Below are 21218 nucleotides of genomic sequence, written 5' to 3'. Positions count from 1 at the left end.
AGGGACACAGCACTTTCCTGTTTTCCCCATATTGTCAGGGTATTTGAGCCTCGGAAAAGCGCTATATAAATATAATTAATTATTATTATTATTGCGCATTTCGAAGACAGCGCCTCAGCCAACTTTGGACCCGGAAACACGTCGCGACTTAACAACCGATATTCGGACAGACAACAGGAGAGGAGAGCAACAGAGAGACAGACAACAGGAGAGGAGAGCAACAGAGAGACAGACAACAGGAGAGGAGAGCAACAGAGAGACAGACAACAGGAGAGGAGAGCAACAGAAAGACAGACAACAGGAGAGGAGAGCAACAGAGAGACAGACAACAGGAGAGGAGAGCAACAGAGAGACAGACAACAGGAGAGGAGAGCAACAGAGAGACAGACAACAGGAGAGGAGAGCAACAGAGAGACAGACAACAGGAGAGGAGAGCAACAGAGAGACAGACAACAGGAGAGGAGGGCAATAGAGACAGAACTGAGGTGAGGTGAGCAACAGAGATAGTTCAGGATGATAACAAACAGTTCAGTATGACAGAGACAACTAATAGAAAGACAACTGTATGATTATAGAGTTTACATGTTCAAGGAAATATTGTATGATAATAGAAAGGTACACTTTAATTTAATTAAAGAAGTAACAAAGAACACATTTATTATCACAATTGCATTGTGTTCCATGTCTTTCTCCATTGAATAAATAATGCCTAGTTGAATGGCTAAACAAGACAACTGTCTGGACAGTACTGCTAGAATTATTCACCTTACCACAGATAGACAAAGAGTATAAGTCTTGTTTGTTGCTCACTAGTGGTACTTTTCCATCTGGGTCCCGCTTTAGTGCAGTTCGCATCACTTCGGGGTCAGGTCGGGTCACTTTTGATCTGTTCTGGTTTCCATTATACACACAGACCCGGACTAGTAGGAGGAGTAGACGATAGTAGGCGGAGTTACGCGTCACACGCAGCCTGGCAAAAAGCTTCGGGTGTACACAGCAACAGCAGTGAAAATGGCAGACAAACACGGTGCCGTTTGCGGGTTAATAACTTCGGGTTACGGGGGGTTAGGATAACAATTCAAACGTGTCCGGAAAGAGGAGAAACCAGGGAATCCAAAAGTTTTTGAATGGAGTCGATCCTCCACTCCTATCACCGTGGACACAGCGCGGAGCGAATTCCCTGTTAAAACCGGCATTTGACTCATGAGTGAACGGGCTTGATAGCACAGCAGCAGCGGTCGGGTGAACTCCCGGTTCATCGAGTTTACGGTTAAAAGCATAACTTCTCGGGGTGTCAGCGCGGTGGTTAAGGGCTCAAAATGACCGTAGACAGATGGTGAAGTTAGCAAAGGAGTATTGTGTTTTTTTACCACCTCCACAGCCGGTGTTATTCACGGACAAACACGGTGCATAATAGCGATTTTTGTGTTGTGCTTGTTGTAAATAAAAGTTATATGATTCATTGAAATGACATTAAACTAAGATAATACGATGGTCAGCATAATTTTCCGAATCTTTATTAATAAGCTATTACAGAAAATGTAGTGACATTTTCCTAGTGAATGTGGTATTTTCAAGATGGCGGTTGTGAAGAAATAATATGGGATGGGACATGGGATGACGATTGTCCATTGACCAATCAACGGTGTGGGACCTGGGACCCTGGGACCCTGCTCGGATGTGGGACCTGGGACCTGGGACCGAAGCGACCTGGACCGACGAATGGAAAAGGGGACCGAAGCGGGCTGACCTGGGTCAGCACCAGGTCAGCACCAGGTCTGCAACGTAGTGGAAAAGTGCCATAGTTGTCCAAAACGGTTTCCTCTATTAATATAATGGACAGGAGTGACTACACTGCATACATACGCATGACCAATTTCTCGGGACAGGTGGATTTAAAATAAATAATAAAATATAATAATAGTTTAAACGGCGTTCACATGTGGATCTACCATCACCTCCAGGGAGATCCAGACCGCCGTGCGTCTGCTGCTCCCCGGTGAGCTGGCCAAACACGCCGTGTCCGAGGGCACCAAGGCCGTAACCAAATACACCAGCTCCAAGTAAACAGATTTGTCTGTACTACTTACCCCAAAGAGCGGGTACAGAAGACAGCTTCTTGTCTCAATGTTTAAATGCATTAATACTATTTTATAGTCAATACAAAATATATGTCTCAATGTTAAAATGCATTAATACTGTTTTATACTCAATACAAAATAAAATAATATATTTAGATGTCTTTAAAAGAACAAACTGATTAAATCACGTAAGGCCAAACTGATTGCATCACTAATATCACTATAACAATAGATCAATAGATCTACATCAAGTAGAATACTGATGACTAGTGACCAGTCAAGACCACATTGGACTCCAGGATATCTTTGAGCTCCTGCATGAGGGCTGACGAGTTGGCGATGTTTACTTTCCTGCTGACTAGGTGTTGTGTTGTTACTTTGGCCAGATCAAAATCGAACAAGGACATTGAGGATTTTATCCATGTTAAGATTAGTAGTGTCGTATATTTTTACACATTAATAAGCCTTCTTATTCACGTATATTTTACACATATTACACGTATATTTTTATTACTTCATATACTTCATTATAAACGATCTCTGGAAGATTTTCAATTGTCGCACATGCGCAGTCACACACACATGCACATGCACGCCCCCGAGGGTCTAGGCCAATCAGAGGCCTAGAAGGAAGGATCATGATTGGCCAAGAACATACTGTGATGTGATTGGCTGAGGGCCGCTATAAAACCTCTGTGCAGAGGCTGGAGCGGTCTGCTCTGCTGACTACCTCGAATCACGTTGTGACTGTTTCAATGTGCCTGTAATCTGAGGACCCGATCTTTTTTGAATAAATACTTTTAAACTTTGGCCAGGAGTTTTTACCTCTTCTTTAATCACTGAAACAGAGAAATATTCGACATAAGTGGCGACCACGAAGGGACATTTCCATAGCTCTGGATGACCGGTCGTTTTGCAATTCTTCAAGTCAACAAGGGTAAGTTTCTGCTGAATTCGCGAGGACAAGGCGGAGCTGTGCAAAATAGACTGTGTATATCGAATGAGCTATATTTAAATCGGATCTTGAAGTATATAACTGGGTAGAGGTTAGTCAGAGAGAGCCGGGTTGTAAAACCTGTATTGGGAAAAGTGTTTTAATTGTACGATTTTTATCGTGTGTGTGGTAATTGTGGTATAGCAGAGAAGGAGCTGCTGTAGTCTTGTTTTGAGAACAAGGTATTAGCACAAAAGCTAGGGGGAGACGTTTTCCTAGTGGGCTAATAAATGTGGTTTGTATCAGGCAATAGTCTGATGGAGTGTAAAAGCTTGGTTAATGTGGTTTGTAAGTGAGTGTTTGTCAGGAGATAGCTCTATTCAATGGTATGGAATCGGAATTCCTAGTTTGAAAGAGCAGAGTCCGTGCTAGTGAGCAGAAAATAGCGCTATTTTAAAGGGATACATTGTTAATTTACTTGAGAAGCACGGAGGAAAAACGTGGTTTGAGTAGAAAGGGCGCCATTTTTTCTTTGTCTGAAACGCATGTCAGACCTGCGGACAAGGCCGCTAGTTGAATTGGCGCCAAATTTTTTCTTTGTGTGAATGCATGTCAGACCTGCGGACAAGGCCGCTAGTTGAATTGGCGCCAATTTTTTTCTTTGTCTGACTGCATGCAGACTCAGTGGACACACATAGCCTAGTAGAAAGCATATGCCATTTTAGGAGTATTTGAATAAGATTATCTTGGCAAATAATACGTTGAACTGCATTGAAAGATATTCTTGAAAATTGCTGTGTTGTGGAGAATAATAATTATTGTGGAAAAGCAGTGTTGTGTGAAGATTAATCTTACAGTCCACAGCGGTTTGGTAAAAGAACAAAGGAGTGTTGGGTGGCTTCTTTCCCCCCTGACATCCATTTTTTCAAATACACACGCGCAGGTTTGATAGATTTCAGTACTCATCTCTTAAACGATAACGATAAAACCATACACATAGACTAGGATTGATAAAAATAGAGATATAGTGAATTGATCTCGGGGTATTTCAAATAAGTTTAAAGGTACGGTTACTCGGAAAACGGGAGGGAAAACAGGGGCCAGCACATTTCAAACACAGAGAGAGCATGCGGAGCCAATAGGCCCGCTTACAGAATATTGGTGAAAGAATCTAAAAGGTTAATGCATAGATTGATGTTGTGAATGACTTTTCAGTATCACATTGATTTAACTAATTACTTATCAGTTGAATTAATTATTCAGATCATTCATTTTCTGTTTCCCAAAACAATTGATTGATTCCATAAGTTTTAAATCAATGTATATGATGATATAGTGAATAATTCTAACTAATCATTCATTCCTTTCACTTAACAATTGATTTAGGTATAGATTGTAAAAGTAAAAAAGATAGATTGAGAGTTTTAGGTAAGATATAGTCATTCTGTAAGACATCTTCGGTGTGGCGGCCTCTACTGGTCGAAACACGATGGGATGTTTTTAATTATTGACTGCCATCTAGTGGAAGAGACACGATAGGACGTTTTTAATTATTTACTGCCCTCTAGTGGATGAAACAAGATAGGACGTTTTTAATTATTTACTGCCCTCTGGTGGATGAAACAAGATAGGACGTTTTTAATTGTTTACTGCCCTCTAGTGGATGAAACACTATAAGACATTTTTAATTGTTTGCTGCTCTCCAGTGGACAGAATACGATAAGACACTTTGGAACACTGGTCCTCCATCAGTGCATCCGCCTGAGGTCGACGACATAGTCTTTTACAATGATAAATGGATGGTTACTTCAATTAATTTAAGTAATTACAAATTGATTGAATTAATTATTCAGATTATTTCATTTTCAGTTTTCACAAAACTTTGATCAATTGGTTTATAGTGGTCTAGGGATGACGTTTTCTTCCACAGGATTACATCAATGAAGTGTAAATGACTAAGTCTAGTTGATTGTGCATTCCTTCCGAGTAGCAGGTCGATTTCCATACAGATTGTAATTGATAATTGATCATTTTGTTCCTTTCAAATAACAAGTCGATTTCCTTACAGATTGTAATGAATAATTAATCATTTTATTCCTTCCCAATGACAAGTCGATTTCTTTACAGGTTGTGATTAATATTCGTGTTTTACATCTTTTTATTTGAAGTTAAGTTCTTTTTTCACAGTTCTTGATTAAAGAATAGCAGAACAGTTTCTATCTGAGGATTGATCAAGCAAGGGGTTGTGGATCAGAAAGACTTAAAGCGTGACCTGCTTTTGTAATTTGATAATTGTGTTGAACAGCCTTTGTAGTTTAATAATTAAGTTGACCTGAACTATAATTAGTATTGATTGAGCAATTAAGTGACACACCTTCATACATAATAAGGGAAAAAACCATTTAGATTAAAACACATACACATAGATTACATTTAAGTCAATAATACACAATACCACTGAAACAATCCGTTGTTCCGGAGTTGTAGTGTTCTGTGTGGACAGTTGACACAGTTAAGAGTTGGACTAGCATCTGTTTAGCAGATACAGCAACAGAAGGTGGGTTGTAAGAAAAGTACACCTTATAGCATATTTTCAGCATATTAAGCAGTATAAATATTTCAGACATGGGAGCCAAACCCAGTAACATTGTGAGGGCTGTTAATACAGACAAGGGAATATTAGCAAATTCATCCCCTGTGGCTATAGTGGAAAAAATGAATCCTCTTGTTAAGGAGATTAGCGAGATATCAATGAAATGGAATATTCGTTGGGCAGACATTGAACAACCATGGCCAGCAGAGGGCACCTTTGATTTACAATTAATTGCAACATTGGAGATACTTATCAATGCACATAAGGCGCATCAAAAAGGAAAGATTAGATCAGAGAAACGCAGGTTAGAGTTAGCTATTTTAGACCTCTTCAAGGTAGAGGGGCAGAAAGTAGCATTAGCTTGGAATGAGAAAACAGCTCACATGGATCCAGAAAAAAGAGATGAATTGGCCAAAGCAATGGAAGAGAAAGTGAACATTCCATTCTCACACACAGCTCCAATCTCCAGTCCTCCTCCCTATGCCAAGAGACTGGAGGACAATTCTCAGCGGATCTACCCTCAGGTCCCTGTCCTAAGTACGAGCGGAACCTTCACTATCCAAGATAAGGATGAAAATGTACTAGAGAGGGGAAGAGCGAGAGTGACCGTGGACTTCGAACCAGAGAACAGGTCAGGTGCCAAACAGAAAAAGAAGGAGGAGCCGAGGGGAAAAGGGGACGACAGGAGGGACAAGACGGATGACGGTGAAGATGGCAGTGGAGGTGATAGCAAAGATTCCAGTGATGACAGCAATGCACAAGGAGGCTACAGTGCTCCGATAAGAAAACTACTAGCCAGGGCCGAAAAGCAGGGAGGGAAAATACGCTATAAGAAGGGAAAAGAAGAAAATAGTTCTGAAGATGAGCAGAAGTCTCTGAAGGCAGGGAAGAGAAGAGAGAGCTTAAAGCAAAAGAAGAAGAAGCTGCAGGAAGACAGGGATGAAGAGGAGGGAGAAAGGAGGGCAAGAAAACTCCGTGCGAAAATCCTAAGAAACGAAGAGGACTACAGACAACAGCTGCAGGACCTAGACGTAGAGAGAGAAACGTGTCGTCAATCTCAAGCGGCAGCATCACCTGCATCCCGGTTGAACTCCCCAAGGTCCGGAGCGACACCAAGGCGGGAAGTAAAAACGGAGCCACAAGTAAGCGATTATGAAACAGCATCGGAAGAAGAGGAAACTCAGGGGAACTTCCCAGTGCTGATTCGAGGTAACCAGATGGAATATCGTCCTTGGAATCATACGGATCTGTCAGAAGTGATCGAAAAACTCCCAGTCCTGGAAGATGGAGGCCACCCTTGGACGACGCAAGTCGACGTGAGATTGACAGGAACGCACGCTGCTATGGGGGATTTGAAAAGACTCTTAGCTACCATTACAGGATTGGACACCATGCAGGAAATATTGATGAAGGCGGGACTTCATAGATATATCGATACATCCGTTTATGATCCAGAACTCTTCGCAGCAAACAGAGGCAAGCTGTGGAAGGCAATCAGAGAAACATACCCTACTCACATTCACCCAGACAATGTCATTGTGAAGCCACTGGGGGGAGATGAAAATCCCCGGGGGTTCGTTGCCCGTGTGCACTCTCAATGGAGAAGTGTGACAGGGAAGGATGCCGAAGATAACCCGTTAGAAAAAGCCATAATCAGGGAAAAGATTCAACAAGGTCTCCCTACCCCAGTTAAGAACAAGTTAGCAGAAGTGGTGGGGCTACGACACATGAGCAAGGCTGTTTATATAGACAACATAGCACACCAAGTAGAATTATTTAGAAAGAAGATTCAGGCACAGAAGGCACAAGACGAGGACTCACTCAGAAAACTAACTCAAGTGCAATTGACAGAAGGCAAGAAAACCAGAGAGAGAGAGCAGACTATAGCCCTACAGGTCCCATCTCAGCCACAGCAACTGCAAATTGTCCCTCCCCAGTCATACCCACAGGGGCCACAAGGGGGGAATCCATACCCACAGGGGCCACCAGGGGTGCAAGTGGTTCCATACAACCAGCCTGGCCAAGGACCACCACAAGAGGGATGGACCGCAGCACCGAGGAAGGTACTAGGACCATGTTTCGTATGCGGCCAGTATGGACACTTAAAACGTACCTGCTTTAAGAAGAACCAGGGGGGCGCAGGGGGGAAACAGAAAGGAGGATATAAGCCCCCTGCTGCACCGGCTCCAGGAGTGGTGAACCCCTATGGAGGCCCAGCAGCTGCGCTATAGGGGTGCCCAGAAGATCCGAAAGGGGGGTGCCAGCTGGTGGTGACAAACAGGCCTGAAGATGAACCTACAATATGGGTGTCGGTCAACCAACGTCCATTAGAATTGATGGTGGACAGTGGAGCAGCCTACACCTGTCTGAAGCCTGAAGACGCCACGCACCTTCCTATGTCTGGGAAATATGTGAAGACAATCGGATTCGAGGGAATTAAACAGCTGATCCCTACCACTGAGCTTGTAAGCTTAGAGTACAAAGGACAGAGAGCAGATCTGTCAATACTTGTATCAGAACACACGCCAATAGGGCTACTAGGGAGAGATGCACTATGCCAGTTAAATTGTACCGTGAAATGCACACCGGACGGCTGTCAGGTGACAGTGCCACAAGAGAACAGACAGTTGTCTGTCATGATGGACAACAATGCATCTATGGTATATTGGGTGGGAGGGCTTAGCCCAGACCTAATGGAACCAGCAAGGATGTGGGACAATTATATCCTGGCACACATGGCAGAGGCCAGAAGGCCTACTGATCCATTGCATTGTACACTCCAGTATTTTAGAGAAGTTGCAGATGCAACCCCAGATGAGTGGCTGAAGCATCAGCCAAAACAGGTACAGCTTAGTGCAAGTTGTATAATCCTAGGCCCTCAGGGAGTGGCTATGAAGATAAACAGTGACACTTATCTAGATCAGGAGCATAAGATTGAGGGTAGCATCCCTCATGTGACACTTATGATATCTGAACACTATAAGCAGAAGCATTTAGGGGCAATGATGGCAGACTCAGAAAAAGCCAGATTTGTAACGACAAAAGAAAACCCTGCTATCTGGAGGAGCATTGATGGACAGTTCACAAAACTGATGATCTCTGCTCAAGGAATAGGACATCCGCAGACTGTGAAGCTAATGAACCAGCTAATCCTTCCTGTACAAGCTGACAGAGACCTCAGAGAAGAAATGATGCAGAATGTGCCAGCCGACCTGTGGGCAAAGAACAGTACAGACATTGGATTTGTGAAATCAGCTCGTCCATTGAGAGTTGAACTCATACCGGGTGCAGAACCCCCTTGGAAAAACCAATACCCATTGAAACAGGAAGCAATTGATGGAATTGAGCCACAGATCAAAGGACTGTTAGAGGCAGGAGTCCTGAAGATAACTCAATATCCGTTAAGCAATACACCTCTTCTGCCAGTGACGAAACCTGATGGTTCATATCGTCTGGTACATGACCTACGGGCTGTGAATGAGGTAGTCGTCAGCTATCCAGCTGAAGTTCCTGATCCTCATGTGCTGTTGACTCAGATTCCATCTACAGCCAAAGTGTTTACAGTGATTGATTTATGCGGGGCTTTCTTTTCTATACCTCTTAGTGTAGAAAGTCAAGGGTTATTTGGGTTTACCTACAAAGGTCAGCATTATCAATATACCAGAATGCCACAGGGGTACAAACACAGTCCTCATGTTTTTAATCAGGTCTTAAGGGAGGACTTAGACGGGTTAGAACAGATGATAAGTAGTACTGCCATTCAGTACATGGATGACATACTCCTTTGTGCCCCAGATGAAGAAACATGTCACAGGGATTCCGTTAAACTGTTAAAGGTTTTGGCGGAGAAGGGACACAAGGTGTCTAAAAAGAAGCTACAGTATTGTCAGGGAAAGGTAACTTACTTAGGACAATCCATTACACAGGGACATCGCAGCGTCACAAATGAACATTTGGAAGCTATTCAGAAGGCTCCAAAACCACGAACGGTTAGGGAAATGATGATGTTTTTGGGCATTACTGGGTATAGTTCAGCATGGGTGGAGGATTACACTAGACTAGTCGCTCCATTGAGGGGGATGATTAAGGAAACAGGTAGTGATAACCTCCAATCTTGCATTACTTGGACAAGGGAAGCTGATTTGGCGTTTGAGACAATTAAACACAAATTGCAAGAAGCGCCAGCTTTAGCGCTTCCAGATTATTCCAAAGAATTTGGATTGTATGTTTCTTCTTCAGCCGAGGGGAAGTATGCCTGCGCTGTTCTTACGCAACCAACAGGCATTGGACCTAGTCCACAGCCCATAGCCTATTACTCTGTCGCATATTCAGAGGTAGAAATGGGTTTCGCGCCATGTTACAGAGCAATGGCCGGGGCTTATCTTATGTACGAGAAGGCAACAACCTTAACAATGGGGTACCCAATTACCATTCTCTGCCACCACAGTCTAAGGAACCTCTTGAATCAAGGCAAGTACACTTTGACGATGCCTAGGATTAGGGATTATTACAGGATGTTGGAAAGGGAAGATGTAACATTACTAAGATGTAACACACTTAACCCAGCAGAGACCTTGCCAACCCCAGAAGATGGGGAACCACACGATTGTGTGAAGGAAGCTACGAGGTACTCTAAGCTTAGAGCAGATCTACTAGCTTTGCCTTTAAAGGAAGCTGACGTTGAGTATTGGACTGATGGATCTTGTTACCGGGTAGGAGAAAATTTACGTGCCGGGTATGCCATAGTCCGATCCCAAAATTCGGAGTTCATTGTGGAACAAGCCGAGGCTGTTCCTCAGCCTTGTTCAGCTCAGTTGGCTGAATTGATTGCCCTCACAGAAGCATGCAATTTGGGAACCGGACAAAGAGTGACAGTATACACCGACTCTGCCTATGCCCACAATGTGTGTCATTTACATGGAGCTGTATGGAAGGGACGGGGTTTTAAGAAAACTGATGGTTCGCCTATTCAGCACCACGCTCAAATCATGAAGCTGTTACAAGCCATGATGAAACCAAGGGAATTAGCCATAGTGAAGTGTGCCGCACACAGATCTGACTCATCACATGTCACACAAGGTAACAGGGCTGCAGATGATGCAGCCAAAGCTATTACAGGAGCAGACAAAGCAGGTAAAGTTCTGCTGGTCACACATGAAGTACAGTTACAGGGCATGGTCACGCTTGAGGATTTGTTGATGTTACAGAGTGAGGCAAATGCGCTAGACAAAAACCTATGGTTAACCAGGGGAGCTAGTCAGGATGACACAGGTCTATGGAGAAATCATGAGGGACTGGTTGTGGCACCCCCAGATTTATTAGGCGTACTGATACAGGAAGCCCATGGATTAGCACATGTGTCCAGGGGGGAGGTAAGACGCAAGATCACCAAGGAATATGGTTTTTGGGCTCCATATTTGTTGGAACAAATAGACCATGTCCTTGGTCAATGTGTGGTCTGTTTGAAGAACAATATCAGACCTGGAATACCAGTGGGAACTGGGCATATCCCTACCCCAAACGGGCCAATGAAACATTTAGTGATTGACTATGTGGACATGATTCAACCTGTTGCAGGATACAGGTACATGCTAGTTGTAGTAGACAGGTTCAGCAGATGGGTAGAAGCTTGCCCCACTCGAAGAAAGGATGCTCAGTCTGTAGCAAAGTTCCTATGCAGGGAAGTCATGCCTAGGTTTGGAATTCCAGATAGGATATCGTCAGACAATGGTAAGGAATTTGTGGATAAGACGGTAAAGCTTATACTACAAAAGTTGGGGATCAAGCAGAGACTTGGGTGTATTTACTCACCTCAAAGCCAGGGGATAGTAGAGAGGATGAACGGGGTCCTTAAGAACCGTCTTTCTAAGGTCTGTAAGCATACAGGTCTTAATTGGTTGGAAGGACTCCCTCTTGCATTGATGGCCTGTCGTTCCAGTGAGATTCGAGGGCTGCACTTGACTCCCCATGAACTGGTAATGGGGAGGATAATGACAGCTCCCTGTGTACGAACCAGTGGGAAAGGGCCAAGTTTGGCTCTCCTGGAGAGTGACATGAAAGCCTATGTACAGTACATGACTAACCGGCAAAAGAGTATCTCTTCTTATGTGCTCCACAAACAGGAACGTGAAGAGGAGGTGAACGCACAGGAGAGGAAGGACGCGTTGCAACCGGGTGACAAAGTATACGTGAAGGTCTACAGACGGAAGTGGCATGAGGCTCGACGGGAAGGACCATACGAGGTCGTTCGGTGCACTGGGACTGCCCTCCAAATCAAGGGGTCCCCCACCTGGTATCACGTGTTGCCCCTGTTGTCACCCCTTCCGACCCTGACAATGCTCCAGACGGAGATGTCAGCAACCCGGGCGGCTGCCCGGACCGAGGTACCATTGAGAGACACAGACCTGTCAGTGATACACCTCAACCAGACAGACCCCGTAAAACACCAAGGCCAATTAGGAGGAAACTCAAGCCATGCCGTTTCAGAGACTAATATACCCCTTAGTGTTCCTACCCCATTGACTTCTTTGGACAATGTTACACTTTACTCACACACTGTTATGCCTGGACGTCAGAGAAGAATGATCATAGCAAGTAGAGCTTTTGCTTGCCCACATTCACGTTGTACTATTGATGATTGTTTGATCTATACCGCCGAAGAGAGCGAGTGGTATTTATTGGATACTACATATGTTACACTTGATCAATACTCAAGCAACACGCAAGAAACTCGTGTGACATTAACTAATGTTGACCAGAGGTCGAACTCGTATTGGTGTGCTAGACGTGATATCGGTGAACCGGTGGCTAGTAAATCCAACAATTTCAAGGACAAAATTTGTAGGACCAGGCCTGACTTTCCACACCACTATAGGTTGGACTGTGAGACATTGGTGCATAAATATGTTCACGATGAGTTACCAGGAAAGGTTGAAAATGTTGCTGTGAAGGCTCCTACGAAGGCGATTGTAGTCGCTACTGACGATTATTTGTTGTATGATTCTAATCACCTGGGGACACGGTCCCACCCTAATTCTGCCACTAGTATCATGAAAGATTTTGCTTCAAAAATGAATTATTCTGATTGCTGGATTTGTCAACAGGTCCCTGTAAGTGCGTCTGCTCCTATGTTTTTCCCCATACCGTTAACTAAAGCAGAATGGCTTCATTATAATTGGCAGGGTTTAGCCCCATTTGTTTTACAGGGCAAGAACCAGAGCTCTTCTTGTCAGCCCAGCACGATTCTGGTTCCTTTAAATTCTTCCTATGCAGGTGTGGATATTGGTGTGTTGGAACGTCTGACAGCAGCGGTTAACAAACACCATAGGCCTAGCGGTGTGGGGAAGGTTATTATTGATAGGCTTACACATTTGTCACAACCAACAGGTCCGAAGAAGATATATATTATCCAAGCTATGTTCGCTCAATTAAATGGTACTGCATTGAGTCCTCATCTGTCATGTTCTGGGAGTGTGACTTCTACACGGTGGAGGGGTTCAGTTGTTATTTCTGGATTAAAATGTAAAGTTGTTGATTGTGCTATGGTGCCTCAAATGAAATTACATGATACCAATACTACCAGACGGCAGAGAGGCACCACGCAGCTTAAAGTCATGCCTCTCGTAAATATTACAACCTGTATTGACATTCAAGTACGGCCCAAGATCAGCTCGGTTCGTCAGTTAGGGGCTGCGTCTTGTATAGGTGGAACCATTTTCTCGTATCCTGGTACGGAGCTTCAACTCCCGGAACATGTGTTTCTTGTGTGTGATAATGATGCATTCTCTAAGCTTCCTGCTTTGATTGAGGGTGGTTGTTATTTGGCTCATCTGATACCTTTGATTAGGAAAGTTACTCGGGAGGAGATGTCTGTACTTCACAAACAAGCAACCCATCGTAGTCGTAGGGCGTTGTCTACCGCTCAGAAGTTTTTTGGCCTAATATTCCCAAGTTATGGTGTCTACAACTCTCAGACTGAATTAAGTGCCTTATCATCCGTTCTTGAAAAACACATTAATGCTTCGGATGCTGTAGTGTCTGCCCTGGCCACTGAATTGACTGAAACTAAGAATGTAGCTCTCCAAAATAGAATGGCTTTGGACATTATTTTGGCCAGTCAGGGTGGTACTTGTGCTTTGATAGGCGGTGAATGCTGCAGTTATATTTCGGATTCTGGTAACGCTTTGCATGATTTTCATGAATCTAACAAGAAGGGTGTAGAGGATTTACATAAAGAACACGGTTGGAATATGTTAGATTTCTTTGATTCTGCTTTTTCAGGTATTGGTAATATGATCAGGTCCGTCGCTATTATTTTTGTTGTCATTATCATCTGTATTATGTTACTTGGTATTTTGATCAAATGTTGTGGAAAGTGTATTTCTGATGTTCCTATTAATGCTTTAATGTTGACCAACATAGCTGATGAGCAAAAGCTGGATTCTGTTTTGCTTTCTGATTTTGTTTCCTCTTTTGATGATTTGTTTATTAAGTGATGTTTTATGATTATTTGCTTCGATTACTGTTTGTTTCTTTCTATATCATGTGATTGATGTCAGTTGAGAAGTGGTGTGGTGGTTATGCAAAGATAGGAAAGCGGTTCTGTTCCTAGCACAACGAAGAAAACGCTCTTGACTGGGAAAGGATATCAATCTGAGACAGCGGTAAAGGCTGTTCTCCAACTGGGTTCATGTGCTAGTAACCTCTGTCCCTGGCGCTTCAAGGACAAAGAAAACATCGGTCGTTGGAAGTTTCTATATTAATTTGTGCATGATGGACTGTGTTTAGTTTAATTGTGGTTGTTATTTTCAAGATTCTTTTTGTTATTGGTTGGTTTCTATTTTTTGCATGATGTCTTTGGGTTCTTAATAGTTATTTTTAATTTTTTTATTTTTTTATTTTTTTTTTATATTTTCTTAGCTGTGATATGTGGGGTTTGTGTTTTTGTTTTGGTTTTTGTGATCATTTAGTTTCGGAACACCCTCTGGGTGGTCCGAGGGGGGATGTGTCGTATATTTTTACACATTAATAAGCCTTCTTATTCACGTATATTTTACACATATTACACGTATATTTTTATTACTTCATATACTTCATTATAAACGATCTCTGGAAGATTTTCAATTGTCGCACATGCGCAGTCACACACACATGCACATGCACGCCCCCGAGGGTCTAGGCCAATCAGAGGCCTAGAAGGAAGGATCATGATTGGCCAAGAACATACTGTGATGTGATTGGCTGAGGGCCGCTATAAAACCTCTGTGCAGAGGCTGGAGCGGTCTGCTCTGCTGACTACCTCGAATCACGTTGTGACTGTTTCAATGTGCCTGTAATCTGAGGACCCGATCTTTTTTGAATAAATACTTTTAAACTTTGGCCAGGAGTTTTTACCTCTTCTTTAATCACTGAAACAGAGAAATATTCGACAGTAGCTTCGTCGATATTAATTGAAAACTTTGCTTTTTTAAGCTTTTCACACAGCCGTTTTTTCAATTCCGGGACAAAGGCCATGTGTGTTTAAATAGCTGGCGTGCTGATTGGAAACGGACAGCTTTGTCAGTGCATTTTTGTCTTCTGATAGCTTCTTGCACAAATCGACGAGTGGCTGAGCCATTGTGAAAGACAGATCATGTTCAGCTATAAACGCGCACACTCGGATCTTTTGCTCGCAAACACGGTCGGCCATTGAAGATGAAGTGGTAGGCTACCTGTAGCCGTCGCTCCCGGCAAGGTTGTTGTATGAGCAAGGTTTAAGAAACTTGGCTTCCATTTTAATAGACTCTTACTAAAGTTAGCGAGATAGCGGGCTGCTAAAAGCGAACGTCTCTACAAGCTAACATTACACTCATTCAAACTTCTTAAGGCCCGCCCCACTACTCTGCCTCCGATTGGCTAGAAGTCGTTGGTTGGCTTGAGCAATGTGATACCATTGGTAGGCGGAACTGTCTCTTTGCTGAAGATGACTCTTTAAATTACGATGTAAAGAAATAGCATGTGATTTTATTTTATTTTATTGCTCAAAATTCCCCCGCGCCGGAAATCCGGCACCGTGCCGGAGAACTTTAAGCCCTGCATATCGAAGAACAAGGTTCACTTCACAAGGAAGGGTTGGTTTTTAAAACCGTAGAGAACTGAATATTATTTTGAATGCTGAAAATGTCACATCATGAGGAATGCTTCTGTCACAACTGTGTGTATCATTGGTGCGTTTTCTCTGCCTCGTGTACATAAAATAAGATTGAGGACAGTTCATAACACGACACTCACAGCACAGACAAACAGGATGGAGTGATGCATTGCTCTTTTGGAGAGAGAAGTGGTTGGCTCTTAAAAGAGCCTTTGGGGTTGAGGAGGTGAGCCGTTTACTTTTTGGCGGGCTTCTCGGTCTTCTTGGGCAGCAGCACAGCCTGGATGTTGGGCAGCACACCACCCTGAGCGATGGTCACACCGCCCAGCAGTTTGTTCAGCTCCTCGTCGTTACGGACGGCCAACTGCAGATGACGTGGGATGATACGAGACTTCTTGTTGTCGCGGGCGGCGTTGCCGGCCAACTCCAGGATCTCAGCAGTCAGGTAGTCGAGCACAGCGGCCAGGTAGACCGGTGCGCCAGCGCCCACACGATGAGCATAGTTGCCCTTGCGTAGGAGCCTGTGGACACGGCCCACAGGGAACTGAAGCCCAGCGCGAGAAGAGCGGGTCTTTGCCTTGGCTCTGGCCTTGCCTCCAGTTTTGCCTCTTCCTGACATGGTGACGGTTTAGCGGGATCCCAAACAAGATGAAGAAAATAATTTCAGATAACAGTTCTATATCGTGGAGCTCCGCCCCATAGGGGAGCTCTGCTCCTATTGGTTTACCCCGCTACCTAAAGTAGCCAATGACTGAATTTTTCGATGCCTGCGCCCGCCCTGGGGTGCTATATAAAGGGGCGTCCTTCGCTCCTCATTCTCCCAAAAAATTTCAGCACGGGTTTACATCTGAGACTGCAAGAAGGACGACTACAAGAGACTGGAGAACCCGCCAGACACTTCCCTTCAGCGATGGATCGTCCGCCGCCGACCACGAAGAAGTTCCTCCGGGACGCCTGCCGCTGCGATTTCCTAGCAGCGGAGGACAAGCACGACTTCTGCCACGTCTGCCTCGGCCCCGAACATGCCGACGTGGCGTTGGTCGCCTCCCCCAGCTGCTTCCCCTTCCACCTCCTTTCCGTCGCGGAAAGGCGAAAGAGGATGGCCTGGTTCAAGGAGAGCATTCCCCTGGCGGACGCTATCTCGGGGATGCTATCCGACTCGAATAGCTCTGCCGATGATGCGTCCGGACAGGCCCCAGAGCGGCGTTCTGGGCAGGCACCTCCCCACGCAGGAGAGGAAACACATGACAATATATTACAAACACATTACATTCTACAGACACAGTAAGGAAACACTGAAGCAAAACAATGGAAAAAAAAGACAGAGAGAGGTTACCTTGCTCTACTGGCACGCCCACACCTGTCAGGAATCCCAATATATGAGTCAACCATAATGGGTATTGATACAACCATGTGCAGTGACAGGGCAATAAGCACCCCATTCCAGGCAATAGAGACTGCATAGAAGTGCCAGAACCATCTAAAAAGACCAGAATAATGAAAAGCAGTATCAGAAATGTGTAGGCTAATTCATTCTCAAGGCTAGATGTTTTAATCATCCCTGAAAGCTATTGATCTTGTGTGCTGGGACCAACATTTACGTTAAATAGTAGCAACAATGCCTATATTTAGAGGAAAGGGTAATCTAAAAATGTCTAAAATATTTCTAATACCCTGTCACCTTTTGGGGACATCAAACACACGCAGCCAGTTGTCTCGTTTCAATTGTCGCTTGGTTTGACCATATCTGATTATGTCTTGGAATAATAGATACACGTAAGTTTTCTCAAATTCAGTCGTTCGAATCCTCCGTAGGACAACTGTGGTATTCTGTAGTAAGAAAGTAGTTAGGAAAGAATGAGACCGGGAGACACGCAGCTGCTCTTCACTTCGCACGTTTATTTAACTCCCTCCTCTTCACATCCGTCAGTGCATACATCACTTCCGTCTGCATACATCACTAGCATACTAGCGCCCACTGGCGGTATAAACAGGACACAACATTTCCCCCTTTCTTAAAGGAATTACAGTACTTAAAGAATGCAATATTCTGTAGACTGGTGTCAGTACAATTGAAATAAAATGAAAACTAAGGAAATGAAAATGAATGAATCAGCAGAATGAATAACAACAATAAACAGTTTATGACAGTGAAACATGAAATGAACATTCACTTTTGTCATTGCATTGTAGGACCTTTTTGTACTAAGTTAGAACCGTGTTCTATCCTACCCTTTTAGTCCGTTCTCTACGGCACAAAGTCTACCAGCCACCTAGGTGGGTTTCTGACTCTAAGGTTCCTTCTTGGACCTGGTTCATTAAACACATTCTCTGTCTCGGGCACCATGAACTCCTCTAGCTCAATCTCCTTTTCACCACTGGTGCCAGGCAGAGCATCCTTGGGGAAGCGTGTAAGCTTGGATGCATTCCATTTTCGACCATCACTGAGCAGGTATGTATTCTGTCCTGCTTTACTAACTACTGTCAGCGGTTCTGTGAATCTTGATGATCCCTTTTTTACATGCTCCGGTCTGCGGACACGTACGGTGTCATTCACTTGGAACATGGGCACTTTCGCTCCCCTCATTCTGTCTGTGTACTCCTTACTCTCCTGTTGCTTGCGTCTCACTGTCTCCTGCACTTTCTCATGTGACTTAGTTTGGTGTGAGACAGGGAGGACATTTAGTTTTGTACGCATCTTTCTGTTCCTCAGCAACTCAAAGGGAGTAGCTCCTGTAGTAGCATGCGGCGTAGCGCGATAGTTCAGTAAGAACTCTGTTACTGCATGTTTCCATGGCTTGTGCATTCTCTCAGCCGTCTGAATACACTCTTTGAGAACTCGATTAAATCTCTCAATAGCCCCGTTGGCTCTTGGATAATAAACACTGGAACGCAGGTGCTTTATCTCTCTCTCTCCCAGAAAGCTTGCAAAAGCATGGGAGGTAAACTGACACCCGTTGTCAGAGACCAGGAAGGAAGGGTTACCTTCACGACTAAACACTGTAGTCAAGAAGCTAATAACCGCCTCTGTAGTTACAGTAGAGACAAACGCCACCTCTGGCCACTTACTGTAATAGTCTGTGAGTGTAATAGCATAACGGCAGTCCCATGTCGCACAGTCAAAGGGACCAACAATGTCAATGGCCACCTTCTCCCATGGTCCACCTGGCAGTTCCACTGGGGTAAGTGGTGCAGGCGCAGTTTTGGCTGTTTTGTCATTGTATTGACAGGGTACACATGAGCCTACTAATGTCTGGACACATCTGTCCATTTGCGGCCACCAATATAGCTCTCGTAGTCTCTGTTTAGTACGCACTATTCCCTGATGCGCTTCATGAGCTAAATTTACAACTTTAGACCGTAGTGTAGTAGGAACCACCACACGGTCGGGGCCTCTCATGACAAGTAGTTCAACCACAGCCAGTTCATCTCTCACTCTAAAATATGGAGCAAGTTCCTTTGTCACATTCTTACTGCATTTTGGCCAACCTTTCTGTATCTGCTGTCTCAGTTGAGTCAGTTCAGGACAGGCCTCACAGGCAGCAGTGAACTCGGTCACAGATATGGCATGTGAGGAACCTGTGAACACAGTAGCCACCATGTCTGGCTCCTCCTCCACCTCTCCTGTCGAAGGCAGAGGGAGTCTGGACAAGCAGTCAGCAGTCACATTACGTTTCCCTGGATGGTAAGTGACATCATAAGTAAAGCATTACTTAAGCATTACTTCTGACGTGCAGACCATCTCGCTATTCTCAGACCTGCGCGACCCGTACCCCTGGAAGTGAGTAGGGTTGTCAACGCTTGGTGGTCTGTGCGTAGGACAAAACGATGTCCCCACAGGTAGGTTCTCCACCTTTCCACCGCCCAAACGCATGCCAGCGCCTCACGCTCGACGGTAGAGTACTTTCTCTCTGCAGGAGAAAGTGTCCTGGACGCAAAAGCTATGGTTCTCTCTGTATTGTCTGGGTGAATCTGGCTCATTACAGCCCCCAATCCATAGTTAGAAGCATCGGTAGTGACATAAGTAGGTAACTCAGGATCATATAATGCTAAGGTAGGACTCTCAGTAATCAGTCTCTTAACCTCAGTAAAACTGGACTCTGCATCCGCTGTCCATTCAAACTTAGTGTCAGTAGATTCCCTGAGTGTAGCACGTAGCGGTTCCACCACAGTAGAGAAGTCAGGTATGAATTTACTATACCACGATGCAAGTCCTAGGAAGGACCGCAGGGAGGATGTGTCGTGCGGGGCAGGCGCGTTCGCCACAGCACTGACCCCGTCTTGGTCAGGATGAAGACCATCTTTGGACACAGTGTGGCCCAGGAAGCGCAGAGCTTTCTGGTTGAACTTACACTTGTGCATGTTCAGTTTAAGTCCCACTTCATTTAGAGCATGTAACACTCTCCGTAGGCTGACATCGTGATCCTGCTGTGTGATGCCGTAGCAAATCACATCATCCAGGTAGGCCTGTACGCCTGGCAGGCCTGTCAGTACTGTCGACATCATTTTCTGAAAAGCTGAAGGAGCAGAAGCGAGGCCAAATGGCACTCGGCAGAAACGAAAGAGACCCTCATGCGTGATAAACGCAGTTAAATCACGGCTATCTGGATGCAATGGCAACTGGTGATAAGCAGAGGCTAAGTCTATAGTAGAAAAGACTGTGGCTCCACGGAGCTCAGCGAACAGTTCATCCATGTGCGGTAAGGGATGACAGTCACTGATGATTGCCTTATTAGGTTCTCTGAGGTCAACACACAGGCGAGGCTTTCCTCCCCCCTTTCTCTGGGTCACAACTATAGGGGAAACCCATGGAGATGCGTCTATACGTTCTATAACGCCTTTTTCCTGTAGGTCTGCGAGCTCATCGGTCACAGCCTGCCTCACTGAGAACGGAAGCCTCCTCAGTTTCTGCTGTACTGGCACAGCATCTGGTTTAACCTGTATTTTGTGCATAAAACCTTTTGCACACCCTAACTCCTGTACTAGAACCTCTGGTTCGGTCTGTGGAGTGGTACTCTGTACAGTAGGTGCTCGGAGCACAGTAGGAGGGCTAGCAGGGCTAACAGTAATAATTTTGTTACCCTCAATGCACATCTGCAATGCTACAAATAAATCTAGTCCCAGCAATGCATTTCCTGATTCAACCACTATCAATGAACCTGTAACTGAATGTCCATTATGAACAACTGTAGCATGCATGCAACCTTTAACAGGAATTTTCTCTCTGGAGTAAGTAAGCAGATTCACTGTAGGCTCAGCAAGGACACATGTATGGAAAAGTGTCTGGTAAGTACTCTCTGGAATAATAGAAACAGATGAGCCTGTATCCACTATCAGCTCAACATCATGGGAATGATAATTTGCATCAACTCGTACAGTACACATAATTTTATCATTCACGACGGCCCCCTGCATGTAAAGCACAGTAACGTCATTCACCACTACCTCACGCACCTCTTTTTGAGCCGATCTACACACCTT

At 44.5% G+C, this 21218-nt stretch overlaps 2 protein-coding genes across 2 annotated transcripts in view; both read right to left on the bottom strand.

The window, feature by feature from the left end:
• The window catches only part of LOC308152064 (histone H1-like), a gene marked incomplete at both ends in the record, with an annotated part of 253564 nt that overhangs the window by 182713 nt on the left and 49633 nt on the right, over window positions 1-21218 (bottom strand). The window lies entirely within an intron of this gene.
• On the bottom strand, window positions 15973-16356 carry LOC308153161 (histone H2A-like; the record flags this gene model as incomplete). Its single annotated transcript, XM_080526251.1, has 1 exon — window positions 15973-16356. The coding sequence occupies one exon, from the start codon at window positions 16354-16356 to the stop codon at window positions 15973-15975; it is 384 nt and encodes a 127-aa protein (XP_080382377.1).

The sequence above is a fragment of the Nansenia antarctica genome (genome assembly GCF_963989245.1).
Source record: "Nansenia antarctica genome assembly, chromosome: 3".
Taxonomy (NCBI): domain Eukaryota; kingdom Metazoa; phylum Chordata; class Actinopteri; order Argentiniformes; family Microstomatidae; genus Nansenia; species Nansenia antarctica.
Note: the sequence above shows the minus strand (reverse complement) of the source record. Positions and strands in the feature narration are given on the sequence as shown.